Source organism: Ochlerotatus camptorhynchus, unplaced genomic scaffold (genome assembly GCF_037179485.1).
Source record: "Ochlerotatus camptorhynchus isolate MF236.1 unplaced genomic scaffold, CSIRO-AGI_Acam_v1.1 ptg000667l, whole genome shotgun sequence".
Taxonomy (NCBI): domain Eukaryota; kingdom Metazoa; phylum Arthropoda; class Insecta; order Diptera; family Culicidae; genus Ochlerotatus; species Ochlerotatus camptorhynchus.
This window is the reverse complement of record NW_027041145.1, coordinates 285,494-299,632: the sequence shown is the minus strand read 5'-3', so window position 1 is coordinate 299,632 and position 14,139 is coordinate 285,494. Positions and strand designations below refer to the sequence as shown.

General features: G+C 36.4%; 1 protein-coding gene across 1 annotated transcript; it reads left to right on the top strand.

Moving 5' to 3' along the window:
• Positions 1-8,930: 8,930 nt before the first annotated feature.
• On the top strand, positions 8,931-11,431 carry LOC135714585 (zinc finger protein Xfin-like). The gene is made up of 3 exons (XM_065237971.1): positions 8,931-9,170; positions 9,234-9,822; positions 9,884-11,431. The coding sequence occupies exons 1-3, from the start codon at positions 9,039-9,041 to the stop codon at positions 10,816-10,818; spliced, it is 1,656 nt and encodes a 551-aa protein (XP_065094043.1). The 5' UTR covers positions 8,931-9,038; the 3' UTR covers positions 10,819-11,431.
• The last annotated feature ends 2,708 nt before the right edge of the window (positions 11,432-14,139 follow it).

The following is a 14,139-nucleotide window of genomic DNA, read 5'->3' as shown; positions in this document are numbered from 1 at the left end:
AAAGTTTTTCTTTCAGTTTCGACTTGTAATTTTAAAAGTGCATTTTTTAAAATGAAAGTTGTTCAACTGTCAAAAATACATTTTCTAGGCAAAGTTTTTGGCAGCACTGGACCTCGTTTTGCCGCTTAATTTGGCTTGACGTCAGATGTGTCACGAAGAGCGAGGAAAAGTTGGGAAGGACAATAATTTTCCTCCGTGGAAAATAATTATCGCATCAGGTAAGCGATCAAATTTAAGAACAATAGTAGAGTTTAATTAGAGATTTTTATAAATTTCAGATAAACCGAAACAATAGTCATCTGCGAGCGGACGAGATGGCTAGGAATGAACAGAAACCCTCACCGAAAACGGTCTAATTTGACACCTTCCTTCCACTATCTGCTGCCGTAAAATCTCCACCGGTAAACAATCACGCTGCTGACAATGCTGGAGGTTGTCTTCTGTCCTTAACCCTGCATCTGTGACATCACCATGTACCTGTTCCTGTAGCAGGTTTACTCAAAGCGAGAATAACTCCAAGACGCAATAACGTAAACATCAACAAAGATAACAATAACAATGTAAAAAAAAAAAATTGGCTCTTATCCAATTGAAAAATAATAATAAAGAAGATTGAAAATTTATCCACTAAAATTAAAAACAATTTTTTTTTGCAAAATAAATATTTTTTGAAAATATTTTAGTTTAAATTCAAAATGCCCATTTAATTTTAACTATGCCACATTTTCAAGTCAAAAATAATCCACCATTAATTTAAACACTAATACATTTTTCATTTGACAGTTCTACAATTCATTTTGAAAATATGAACTTTTAAAAGTATCGAGCGGACAACTTTTGAATTGACGGGTGGTTGACTTTTATTTTGAAAGCTAACCGCTTTCTACCAAAAAGAACCAATGCAAACTTTTAAATCTACCAATGGATTTTTTAATTTTATAAACGACTTTTCTTTGTGTGCAGTTCGTTTGGTTCAAAACCAGCCAGTCCGCGTCCGCTCATCTCTTATCCTAGACTCTCTCTAAAGCTGGGTTAAGATGGTTCAATTCAGCGTTCAACTCTCTTGAACTGCGAAATGAACGTCCAGAAATCTGACCGATATCGGACTTGCTCTATTCGTTGCCAAGTCAATTGAACGCCTACGACCAGATCGGTTTGAGTTGAATTCAACTCACCTACCTCATCTAAATCCCGCTTAATGCAGACCTTTTCCGTGCAGTCAATAATCATACAATATAATAATAAAAAATTCCACCACTTGAAGATGTCAGGAAAGAACTCTCAGGTGGAAGCATATTTCATGGGCGATTCTCTCCAGTAGAATGCATTAACTTACTTATCAATGACGCTCAACCACCAAGGAGACGTGACCTAGAGAGATCGAGTGCAGGGGAGTTGGCCTCCATTTCTCACAAGTTCCGGATCGAATCTCAATCCATGACCAGTAAAAAAAAGGACTCACCCGTAACAGACATACCACCCCCTTCCTTTCCCGGGGCGTGTTATTTTTTTCAATCAATAAATTCGCCAACCAACAGTAAAATAACAATAATATATAAAGATATTGAAAAAAAAAATATATGGGAAAATCAAGAAAATTTCATTGTTAAGATACTTAACAAACCCCCCTTTTTATTGTACATTTTCCATTTACCATGAAATTTACTGTTTTGTACAACATAAATCAAGGTAAATTTATTGTAGACGTAACAATATAAATCATTGTTAAGACAATAATTTTCGTCTTACTGTTACATTGTTTTTTAATGTATTTTTGTTGTTATTTTTTTTCGGGTACTAATCGTGTAGGAAAGTTCCACATAATCGAGAAAAATCATTAAAAATAACTCGATTTTCGAAACGGCCGATCAACGAAATTTTTCGATTCATTAATATGCCCGCTTACTGAAACGGCCAACCATTCATTTATTTGGTTTGTTTTGAATTTATTTGACGTTGCGAAAAGGCTTAGCAAAGGGCCTACCATTTCTGATGACAAGCACAACGGCTTAACAAAAAGGACCTATCCATTGAAAAATTCACAAAAAAGGCTTATTAATTTATGAAATTATATTGTTATCGATTTTCATATATTTTTGAAAGCTTTTCGTATATTTTGGATGTTGTATACTGAGATACAGTTACTATTGTTATTGTGAACAATATAAATGCCTAAAATACTTCAATTTTCTTAAATATGAATTGAATAGTGGAGGTCAAAATTTAAAATTCATTTTCTGGTTTGTTTACGTTTTGGACATAGGCCCATTTCAAATGTTACTCTAGATTTATAAGTATGAATACTCGCGTCACTTTTCAAATAGACCAATGTAACATATCCACCATTTTGAGAATATCGAAGTTGAAGTTCGACAGACTGTTAACTGTTTAGAAACAATACATTTTGCAATACTATTTTCAATGTAGTCAGTGAATTACGTTGAAAATTCAGTAGAAACGGTAAAATTACAATTTTACTTTGAATTTCATGCTAGTCAATTGGGCTCTTTAATTCTTAAAAATATATCGGTTTTTATATATCATCTGAAAGAACTTCGTTTTCTGAGCACAGTGATATTTATTCCGAACCCACACACTTTCATCTTGATTTTTAAATCAAGATTTAAAGCAAAATAATAACTTCACTGTTTGACACTAAACAGACAAACTGACAGCTCGCTCCCATACAAAGTGGCACGTAGGAGCGCTAATGAGGTGATTTTTGCAAATGTAATCGTTCTTATTTAAAATAGTTCCAGTGTACCAAGATTGATGAAATTTTGGGATTGGGTTCCATTTTTAATGCAGATTACGAATATGCATTTACCTCAATACCCTTAAAGAACCCAATTTGTGCATCGGACATGTTACATTGAACGATTTTTCTCAATGACATAATCAATGAGTGTTTATGCCTTGTTCAGACTGGAGAGTTATAACATGTTATAACGGTTGTCAAATAATTGCAACACAGAAACCACCATCAAGATAGCGCTATAACATGTTATAACTCTGTAGTCTGAACAAGGCATTACTTTGGACATTGTTTCTACATGATACTAGATTCCCTTTAACAGATTTTAGAGTAGAGTGCCTAAATTTAGATTGGCCCCGCCCCACCTTTATAAAATGAGCACCAATCATGTTCTTCTTCTTCCTCACATTTCAAGCTTATTGCGTATCGAATATTAGCTTATTGCGTGCTCTCAACTTAGTGTTCTGGATGCCCTTCCACAGTTATTAATTGAGAGCTTTCGATGCCTGTACCATTTTTGCACTAGTATAATTGTGTGGCAAGTACAATCATACTCTATGCCCAGGTAAGTCGAGAAAATTTCCCGTTTATGCGGGAATGGAAATGGTAGTCAGGAAGGTACTGTACCACCTTGTGATTTAAAACAAAATTGTATGGACTAGATAGAGCTGGAATTAGGGCCTAACAGCTTTTGTAAACAATGACTTCAATCGATGATTTCTAGAAATTTAAGGCTCGCCCACGCAAACCAACCTCCTCATCGGGTAGGGAAAGTTTTTCCCTATCCGGTGGTTATTTTGGTCTGCGTGGGCGTGCCTTTAGTTCCTAGAAGTCATCGATAGAAGTCATTGTTTACAAAAGTTGTTACGCCCTAATTCCAGCTCTATCTAGAATTGTCTACGCAAGGGGAAGGGGGGAGTCAAGAATCCCATAAAACTGTCAACGTAGTTGTCGGAAGGTGTTTCTGGGTGTTTGTTCATGTCGACCGAGATGTCAAAAAAGTTCAGTGGTACTGTTTACGTGAACTTAGTCAATTTTTTCTTGAGCATATTTTCTCGATAATTTTTCAGACCGCGGTGAGCTGTAAATCACACTTCTGCAATGTCCAGAAGCAACATCCTTTCACCGCGCATTTCTTCGACAATTTTCAAGCTTAAATTAGGAAATTAAAAAAAAATTAGAAAACAAATAAGTGCTGAACTGTCAAAAAGGTTCAGCCAATAAACACTGAGTTCATTCATGACGTCACTCTGCAGAACCTAATTGGCAACCATCCCGACCAACCATTTCGTTAATTTTCTTTAATTTTCTATACATCGATCTTCAAAGCCATTCCCCGACCAACCATTCTTGAAACTTCTTCAAAGTTCTTTATACAGAAATAAAGATTTATTTCGGCAATTCTTTACTTTAAATTTTCTATGATTTCGATGTACACATTTAAAAATCTTTATTGCTCGATACTTACATTTAAGATTATTTCTTCATCGGTCATATGACAGTAATCTATAAAGGTGCCATACTAAATTTCTTTTAATTTCGATATGTCACATGGACTTTAGTATTCTTTACAAATATTCATCAATAAATATTTAAATACTGATATCATCGTAACTTTGATTTTTGACAAAGAACAACAAAGATTGCCATCGATGCACATTTATAATCTCCTTGTTATCGATTTGCATCGCTGGTTAAAGAGAGTTCGAGACACACCAGGTGACAGATGGCAATATTTATATTATGTATCGACATATTCGGCATTTCATCGGAAGAAGCAATCTGCCGGTAAATGAACGAGAAGACCGATGGCCACGATGCACCATTGTAGTTCTTCAAGTTTACGTCTATATATTTAATAACCCGTGATAGCATGCGTGGTGGGATTCTCGGCATTTGGAACCCAATGAGGAAAATTGATACCTTTTTGACCTCTGTTACACCTACATGGCTGACTGGTTGATGGTTATGACAAATAAATATTGAATTCATGTATGAAAAGATTTACAGAAATTTCAATACACCACATACTAGAGTGTGTTTGCCTGTCGCTGATAAGCTCATCAACAGCAGCCGTGGACCCGAGGATTAACAACCAACAACGAAATCAGTACACCCCAGATGGCATGGGATCGAAACTAGAAATTATGCAGATAAAAAATCACAAATAAAATCAGCAGTTGTGTGTCGATATTTTGATTTTACAACAGAAATGGATATTTTGATCTGGCAACACAATCGATATTTTAACATTGGTAACGATTAGTAGCAATATTTTGAGAAAGATCTTTATAAACGATTCACGATTAGACTTTTAGCATCTTTACAATTATTCATGAAATGGTGACGATCGCTATCGATGTTTCTTATGACCCGACCAACCATTTCGTTAATTTTCTTTAATTTTCTATACATCGATCTTCAAAGCCATTCATAAGAAACATCGATAGCGATCGTCACCATTTCATGAATAATTGTAAAGATGCTAAAAGTCTAATCGTGAATCGTTTATAAAGATCTTTCTCAAAATATTGCTACTAATCGTTACCAATGTTAAAATATCGATTGTGTTGCCAGATCAAAATATCGATTTCTGTTGTAAAATCAAAATATCGACACACAACTGCTGATTTTATTTGTGATTTTTTATCTGCATAATTTCTAGTTTCGATCCCATGCCATCTGGGGTGTACTGATTTCGTTGTTGGTTGTTAATCCTCGGGTCCACGGCTGCTGTTGATGAGCTTATGGGTACTTTCAAGATAGCGTGTATACACGGCTAATTATACCAACTTAGCGACTGAGAATAATTGACTCAGAGAATTTTCTTTCCATACGAAATGTACTCAGATTTGGAAGAAACTGCAGTTACTCATAAGCTATCACGCTAACGTGAAAGTACCCATTAATGGTTGAAAAAGACCCATTTTGAAGAAAAGTGGCTTAACTCATTAAATGAGTAATTTTTTTACCCATTAATGAGTATCTGTTACCCATTAATGAGTAATTGTTTATCATTAATGAGTAACAGATACTCATTAATGGGTAAAATTGTTTAATCATTAATGAGTTAAGCCACTTTTCTTCAAAATGGGTTTTTTTACTCATTAATGAGTACTTTCAAGTTAGCGTGATGAGTAACTGCAGTTTCTTCCAAATCTGAGTAAATTTCGTATGGAAAGAAATTTCTCTGAGTCAATTCTAGACAAACATTTCAAAAGGTCCTATCTGTCATTGAAGCTGATTGGAAAAAAATTGATTTGAACTTTTGCAATATATTTTTAAATGCCATTTTTAATTACGACATAAAACGATAATCTTTTGTATTCTCAAATGCATAGGAAACACATAGAATCCGACTGAAGTGTATGTTTCTTCGTTTTATTCATAATTTTCAGGTTTAATTCGTGGTTTTGTTACATAGGATCTTTGGCTTTTTTCAGTATCAGTTAGGACCTGTCAAATTGGCCTGATTGCAAAGTTAATGTTACTTAGGACCTTGGTGAGAATACGGTTTAGAGGTCAGATAATTACAACTACATCATTATTTGTAATTGTTGATGGGCTTAAAACTACTATTCTGCCAATTCATTAAGTAAACAACGTTTATAATAAGAACTTGTCCATTATTTTTTTTCTGATGTATGCAGGAAAAATGTAAGTGTATGGAAAATTTGCATATTTTTTAATATTCGGTACATAAAAATAAACAAACTCTTTTTTTTTCATTCTACATCATTCGTTTTACATTTATTAGCTCAAGCTGTTCATCAATAATTTACATTCATTCATGTTATTCGATCAAATCTACATCGCTGTCCTCCAATGGATCGAGATCCCGAGCGAGATCCACATCAAAGTGGTCTACAACCGTATTATTGTTCTTCTTCCTGTTTTTTTTTCTGTTGCAATGTTGCAAAATAATCTTTTTGCTTGACATATGGCATCAGTTTGCGTAAATCGTCCAATTTAGCACTTGGCAATTCAAGTGGTTGATCCGCAATTGGATCGAAATCCTCGTCCAAATTCACGCTTGTAATATCGCATGTCGAATTTGACAGAATTTTGAATAAGCTTTTGCCTTGGTGTACTCCTGGAATTGCAATTAATTCGTCAACTCAATACCAGAAGCAGGGCGATTGATTACAGGCATCGTAAATGAAACTTTCTCATATCCCACTTCCCAGTTAGATGTTGGATCCATAGGAATTTCTAAAGCTTCATGTTCATATTAGTATAGCATTTCCAACTAACTATTATGAGTTTTAGTTTTTCTATTCCACGTGAAACACGAGATGAAACAAAGGTCCTATTAGCATTTGTATTTTGACGTAGGACTACGTCTTTGATTTCTATATGGGGGTACACTTTGTGAAAACCGAAAATGGAACATGTAACAAATTAAGAAAGATTTTGAACGTTAATAACTCAGCTGCCCCGGGTCCAATTTCAATAACTGTATCACCAATCGATCAGAAATATGGCTACGCATCGATCAGAATGCTTTCGAATGTTGATTTTCAACAATAATCTATTGAAATACTGGTAAATGTCCAGCATTGTCCAAAAGCGTCGAATTAACTAACAAATCCACCAATTACCTACATGCATATGCTGCTTCCCCAGCACAGTCGTCAGAGAGTAGTAAGTAGACGAAACAAGTCGAACTGGCATTCGCCTCCGATCCTCGGGCGCGTGCGAATAGGGAGGATGGAATTGCGTAATAGTTTGCACACTCATCGCCATATTCAGAACCAAACGCAAAGTTCTTCGAGATAACCGCCATCGGTCGTCTGGCTCGCCGTGGTGGTGTCAAACGTATCTCCGGTCTGATCTACGAGGTGTGCTGAAGGTGTTCCTGGAAAATGAGGTCCGCCAAGCGTAAGTGGTCATGGATGTCCTCTTCAATAAAACGGCCATCAAGCTTACATTAGTAAAGAGTTGGAATATAATTTATCTGTGCTTGTTTGTCCATATTCAGAACCACAAGCCCCCAACGACCACACAAAATGCTCTCCAGAGTTGTAATCTTGTAACCAAACTTGGAAGCAGGGGTGCAAGTGACTTTGATTGATTCTCTTAGTCAACTTTCTCTTTGAAAAAAAATTACTACAAATTTGGTACGCCTTCAATTCAAAATCGGAAAGAGTTGAGATAATAGATAACACACTTAGAAATTTTACAGAAATCTGTAAACTTTCACCAAAATCTCAACAGCTGAACGTTCGGTAAATAGTTTCACAGATTTCCTGTAATTTTTCACAAATATCTGTGAATTTTTCACAGATATCTGTAAATAATTACAGGAAAACTGTAAAATTGTTTACCGAACGTTCAGCTGTTGAGATTTCGGTAAAATTTTAAAGAAATCTGTAAAATAATCTTAGTGTAAATTGATCAATTAAAAGAACTAAATCAGTGCCAACATTTCAAAGGGGCGTAATTGCATTTGTAAACAATGGCTTTAGCCGTCGATTTTTCGCGAATAAAAGCTCACTCATGAAAAATAATGACACCAGCAGGTAGAGGAATGTTTCCTCTACCAGCTAGCATTGTTATTTTGGAGAGGTAAGATTTCATTCGCGAGAAATTGACGGCTAAAGTCATTGTTTACAAAAGCAATTACGCCCCTTTGAAACGTTGGCACTGAAATGCTCTTCACATTTATTCCGTACACTAGCGGTCCTACGTCAAGCTTCCGTTCGTGCCCCTAGGCACAGACCCTGCTACTTTTTTTTTTGGTTGAATGACAGATTGGACTGTAAACATGTTTAAGGTCCAATCAGAGAGCTGTGCGATATTATAAAAACTTTCAAATTGGACGTTTTTTTCACATATTTTTATAATTTTCTGAATATTGATAATTAAAATTTCTAGAACAATACTTAGAGAAGGTGAGCTCTGCAGTACAGAGAAGCATTAAACTCGATTTGTTTACAAATGTCAGATAGGACCTTTTGAAATGTTTATCTAGAATTATTCTCAGTCGCTGAGTTGGTATGATTGGCCGTGTAACAATTATCATGACATGCATGTAATTATTTAAGCAGACCCCTTGAACGTCAGCAAATTTTCGATTTCGCTTTTGTTGTTTATTTCGGTTGGGTTAACGACCCAAATTTTTAGAAATTTTATCAATTTCCTCTATCAGCTGAGTAGGAAGTGACTCGGGAAGTGAGTCTTTGATTCAATTCGTTTCACTTGCAGTGAAATTTTGATTATTTAGATTTTTAGAGTAGGCATAGTTCAATAATTTTAAGTTTAATCAAAGATTCGAACAAAAATGGATAACTACTGCAGAATTTGCCGTCGTACTGAGCTGAAGGATTTCTTCTCATTGAATTATCAAAGTGATTTTCACAATCAAACCGGTGAGACAGTTCTGGACATGTTAAAGTCCATGATGGGATTGAATGTAGGTATCATAATGTTTTTCATTTCTTGTAATTATTAATACGTGAAGCTGCCCTCCTTGTAGGTGGCGTTAGGTGATAAGCTACCCCAACAGTTATGCCGTGTTTGCACGGGAGCGCTAGTGGCTGGATATGAATTAAGGAATCTTTGTATCGAATCGGATACCTTTTTCCGACAGACCCTCCGAACCGACGACCAGAAGCAACCTAGTGACCAAACCGATCACAATGATCTTGAATCCTGTCTAACGTTGGGACAGATTAAGCTTGAGCCTTCCCTTCAGGTCGAAGATACGGGAATCGATTATCTAGAAATGGATTTGGGATATAATGTCGAATTATCTGTAAATAGATTCTACTGTTGTTTGCCGAACTGTAACGTGAATTATCAATTCGAAGAACTATTGACGGAACACGCTGAATCGGACCATCAGTTAGAAAAGGAAGCAAACGCTAGGAATTGTAACGATTCCGAGTTTCGTTGCATCGTTTGTGCTAGGACTTTCGCTGATGAAGTCGACCTGTTGCAACATCGGAATCACACAAATTCTACATTGCAGACGGACTCCAACTTCTTGATCGAGAAGGCCGCCTATGTGCACAAGGAAAAATGTACCCAAAACAGCCCTCAGTTTAGACGACCGAAACTCTACGGTTAGATGCAATACATATCGACCAAGATGTTTCATTCATATATGCATATCTTTCTTTTCAGTAAGTCTTCAGGACAGCATTCCTGATCTTGATAAGACGAATGATGAAATCATTGCCATGGGTTTCAGTTTCAATCGAAAGACAACAATGTTCTATTGCTGTATTTCTCAGTGCGCTACTGTTTGCGAAACTCAGCAACAATTGTGTGATCATTTTCAGCAACTCCACCCAAGAATGCGTGAGGAAAATATGCAAAGAAACTCCAACTTAACGAATATATTTCGATGTCCGATTTGCTTTTCTGGCTTTCCCACGGAGAAGACACTTCAAATTCACATGGAAGATGCTTATGATCCCGCATTTCGGTGCAATACCTGTCGCTATAGTTGCCTATCCAGGAAGAATGCCGTTAAACATGCTATGGTGCCATGCGGGGCCAAACTGCATAGATGCAGCTGTGGCTTCTCAACACCATACACATATGCTATTAAGCGCCATATGAATACTCTAGGATGTCCAATAGAGGGCAGTTCGCTAAGAAATTATAGAATCAGACCAACTAAATCCAGCGAAAAGGGTGCTACTGGCAGCGAAACTCGTAAAAGTGAAATATATAAATGCCAAAATTGCGAGAAATTTTTCAGGACTATAGCGAGCCTTCGAAGGCACACAGAATCAGAACTTTCACGTGCGTTGGCAAAACAGGAGGCAAGAGACCCGGGGAAGAAAGTTGTCGGATCCTTGCAAAAGCAGTACACATGCTGTTGGTGTAAAGCGATCACCGATGATAGTAGCCATCTGGTGCAGTGCATGGTCAAAGCCGAAAAGGACACCGGAGAAGATATCGGACACAAATGTTCCAACTGCGATAGAAAGTTTATATATTACAACAAGTATTTAGAACACAGGAACCGTAAAGTCTGCCTACATAAGAGTTGGATTAGAAAAACGCATAGTAAGAGATCAGGGGAGAAAATATCATCTTCTTCTTCTTAGTTCCAACGTCGGTCTCTGTTCCGCAAGCTAGTGCCAATCATCGACGGACATCGATTCCCATCCATTGACGACAATCGAATGTGGAGGGAGGCCGCATCCACACTTGCGTAGGATATCGCACCCATCAATAAAAACATGGACAGCTACCAAGGGCTATACTTCTCTTCCGAAGGAAGACGTGACCAGAGGTTTTTTTTTTGCCCACCGACCTCGGCTGGGATTGAACCCAGACCCATTGGGGTAAGAAGCAGTCACGCTTACCACGCTAACCAGTCACGAGATGATCATGAAAGTAGTCCTGGCAACACTTACATTTGTAATGCACGGCGAATGAGAACAACCCAAATTTGAGTTTGGTTTACTCATAAAGTACATTTCTAGATTTGTCCAGGAACCAATTTTCGAATATGAGAAAAGTAAAGATTGCGTTCACTTAGTACTACGGTACTATAGAGTAAAATTTTCGTCAAATTTCCTCGTTTTCTGGCAGATTTTTAGGTTTTCCACAGAAAAACAAGGCAAATTTACTCATCGCTGAGTTCCTGCACTTTTGGGGATTATGAGTAAACTAAACTCAAATTTGGGTCGTTCTCATTAGCCTCTCCGTGTGCCTGCGTGCGATGCTATACACTCAAAAATATGTATAATTATTTTATAATTGAGACGTGTTTAAACATTGTTTGGATTGAACTATGATTAAAAAATATACTATGTTCGAATAACAGCGTTGAATTCGTTCAGTATATTTCAAATTACATCTGACAAGCGGACGTAATATCAATCGCAATGGCAACCATAGTCGTTACAGTTAATTTCATTTTCGTTTCATCGTACATTAAATTCAAATTTTGTTCGTCTAGTGGATCGCTGAACATTACCATCTAGACTGCACTTCTAGTGGCAGTTAAGAAACGATAGGGACCCGGTAGTAATAGTTAAATATTCCTAAGGAGCTGTGAGTCGGGTTGAAAAAGATCGAGGAGCTAACTTCAAAGGAGAAATTAATATTTTCTGCAAGGATTTGATAAAGCTGCACTTCTATGATAATCAGTCCCGCCGAATTGTGTTCGAGGAGCTACAACTGAACGCCTTCCCAATGGCAAATAACGAACAACTTTTTACATTTAAATTATAAGAATTAGACAAGATTTCCGAGATGCAACTGAAACGTTTACGAACCAGTAGCTGAGCTTCGTCGGATGGATGACAACAATGAAACCAGGTGGATTACGAGAATCAATGAGATGTACGTTATCTGTGTGGGTCAAATATCTTCACTATTTGAGAACACTTTGTTTATTTTTTCCAAAATCAGTTATTTACTTGACAGAAAACAAAAACACGCATCCACACCAATAAACAGCTTGTATACATCCTATCAATATCACGACTTTAAACATTGCACTGTATAAACCATTTTTATACTAAGTTCGTATTCTTTCGTTTTATACCATTATACTTTTTAAATTTGAATATTTTCTGAGTGTAAAGTTCTCCAGATGCACAACAGTGTGCGTGAGACCGCGCACTACCTTTTTCATTTTTATATATAGATGTTGGATTTTGGTGTTCGTGAGATTGCGCTTGGAGATCTCTATATTTATGTTTTTCTTTTTAACTGTTGTACTGAATGTTAATTTTAATTTGCATGTTCTAAAATTATGATTAGTACACACGATCAAAAATAGAAGTAAAAAAAATCGCATAAAAATTTAATGAATTTTGGGTTGACACTAAAGAGAAAATACTTCCGTACATGGAGGGTGGTTTCATAGTGATACAACTTTGTCACTGTATGGGTGAGGAGATTGCGGGGGGAAAGTCTCTAAATCGCTTAGAGCAAATTGTAAACTAACTCGGTCGCTTCAGATTTTTTTTTTTTTTTTTTTTTTTTTTTTTGTCTTTATTTTAGAGATTTTTAGCCTGAGGCTAGTTCATCTCTTGGGTCGCTTCAGAGCCTTTAGAGTCAATGTTATAATAAGAGTCCCGCGAAGAGTGAAGCCAGAAGTACCAATCGAACTGTTAAGTGGGGTACCAAACATGCAAAGATACTATAGATTCCATATATATATAGCGGAGGCACAAAACGTTATTTTAGCGACCATGAAAAATAAATGATCTTACTGGCATCCGTGAAAAAAGTTCTTGCCATCATAGAGCTCTTCGTTGTGCATAGTTTTGTTTTGTTTCGTGCGTAAAAGTTCAAAATGAAGTGCAAAGCAAATCTTTGCAACAATGTATCGAGGAATGGTTTGCTTTATCATTCCTTCTTTCGTTGTCCGCGAAATAAATCGGAATGTGGAGTGTGGAAAGCATTTTGTGTTCATAATATTACAATACTTCTCCCTCAAACAACACCATGATGACGTCATGCTCGTTTGGATACACTAACTGACAGTTCGTTTGGCTATATTATACTTTTCCCACTTTCCCTCCGCTCACGGCGAATGAGAACGACCCAAATTTGAGTTTAGTTCACTCATAATCGCCAAAAGTGCAGGAACTCAGCGATGAGTAAATTTACCTCATGTTTTCCCAGGTTTTGCCAGGGAAAAATTCCCGAATTTGAGAAAAGTAAAGGTTGGATTCACTCAGTCTATTGGTATTACTCCGAGACTGAATAAAATTTTCGTCAATTTCCTCATTTTCCGGCAGATTTGTTAGGTTTTCCACAAGAAACCATGAGACAAATTTAACTCATCGCTGCGTTCCTGCACTTTTGGCGATTATGAGTGAACTAAACTCAAATTTGGGTCGTTCTCATTCGCCGTGCTTATTTATGGAATCTATACACAGCAAAAAAAAATGTAATATCGATCAATGTAATTCAAGCTGATGTATGAAATAATGTTGTAATAGCAAAAAGCAGATACAATATTACCATATTACATCAATGGATGTAATTTTGTTCGCAAAATCGATGTACATCGTACAACGTTATATTACACAACCGATGGATTGACCTGCTTGCAGCAGTTTGGATGTAATATTCAACAACTTTTTTTCTGTGTAGGGGCACGCAATAACCTTTAATTTAAACGCAGGCAACGGCTGATATTAAATTAATTCGATTAACTACTGCTTTAATTACATTAATTACACAATGTAGAACATTAACTACTTCTTAACTCCATTAATTACAGTCGAAATTTCGTAATTAAAGCACATTAATTACATTTTCAATACTTTTAATTACATTAATTACGGATAGATAATTTTAATTACCGTCAATACTACTTCAAAACGCATTAATGACTTTAAGTACTTTTGATTGCATTTTAACTTCAACGCACCGGTTCTTTGTATTGCGTGCCCCTCGTG

Bases quoted from the DNA above. Each gene is read 5' to 3' on its own strand.
- LOC135714585 (XM_065237971.1), top strand. From the start codon at position 9,039: ATGGATAACTACTGCAGAATTTGCCGTCGTACTGAGCTGAAGGATTTC. The intron at 9,171-9,233 runs GTAGGTATCATA...CCCTCCTTGTAG, and splicing joins AGTCCATGATGGGATTGAAT to GTGGCGTTAGGTGATAAGCT. The intron at 9,823-9,883 runs GTTAGATGCAAT...CTTTCTTTTCAG, and splicing joins TAGACGACCGAAACTCTACG to TAAGTCTTCAGGACAGCATT.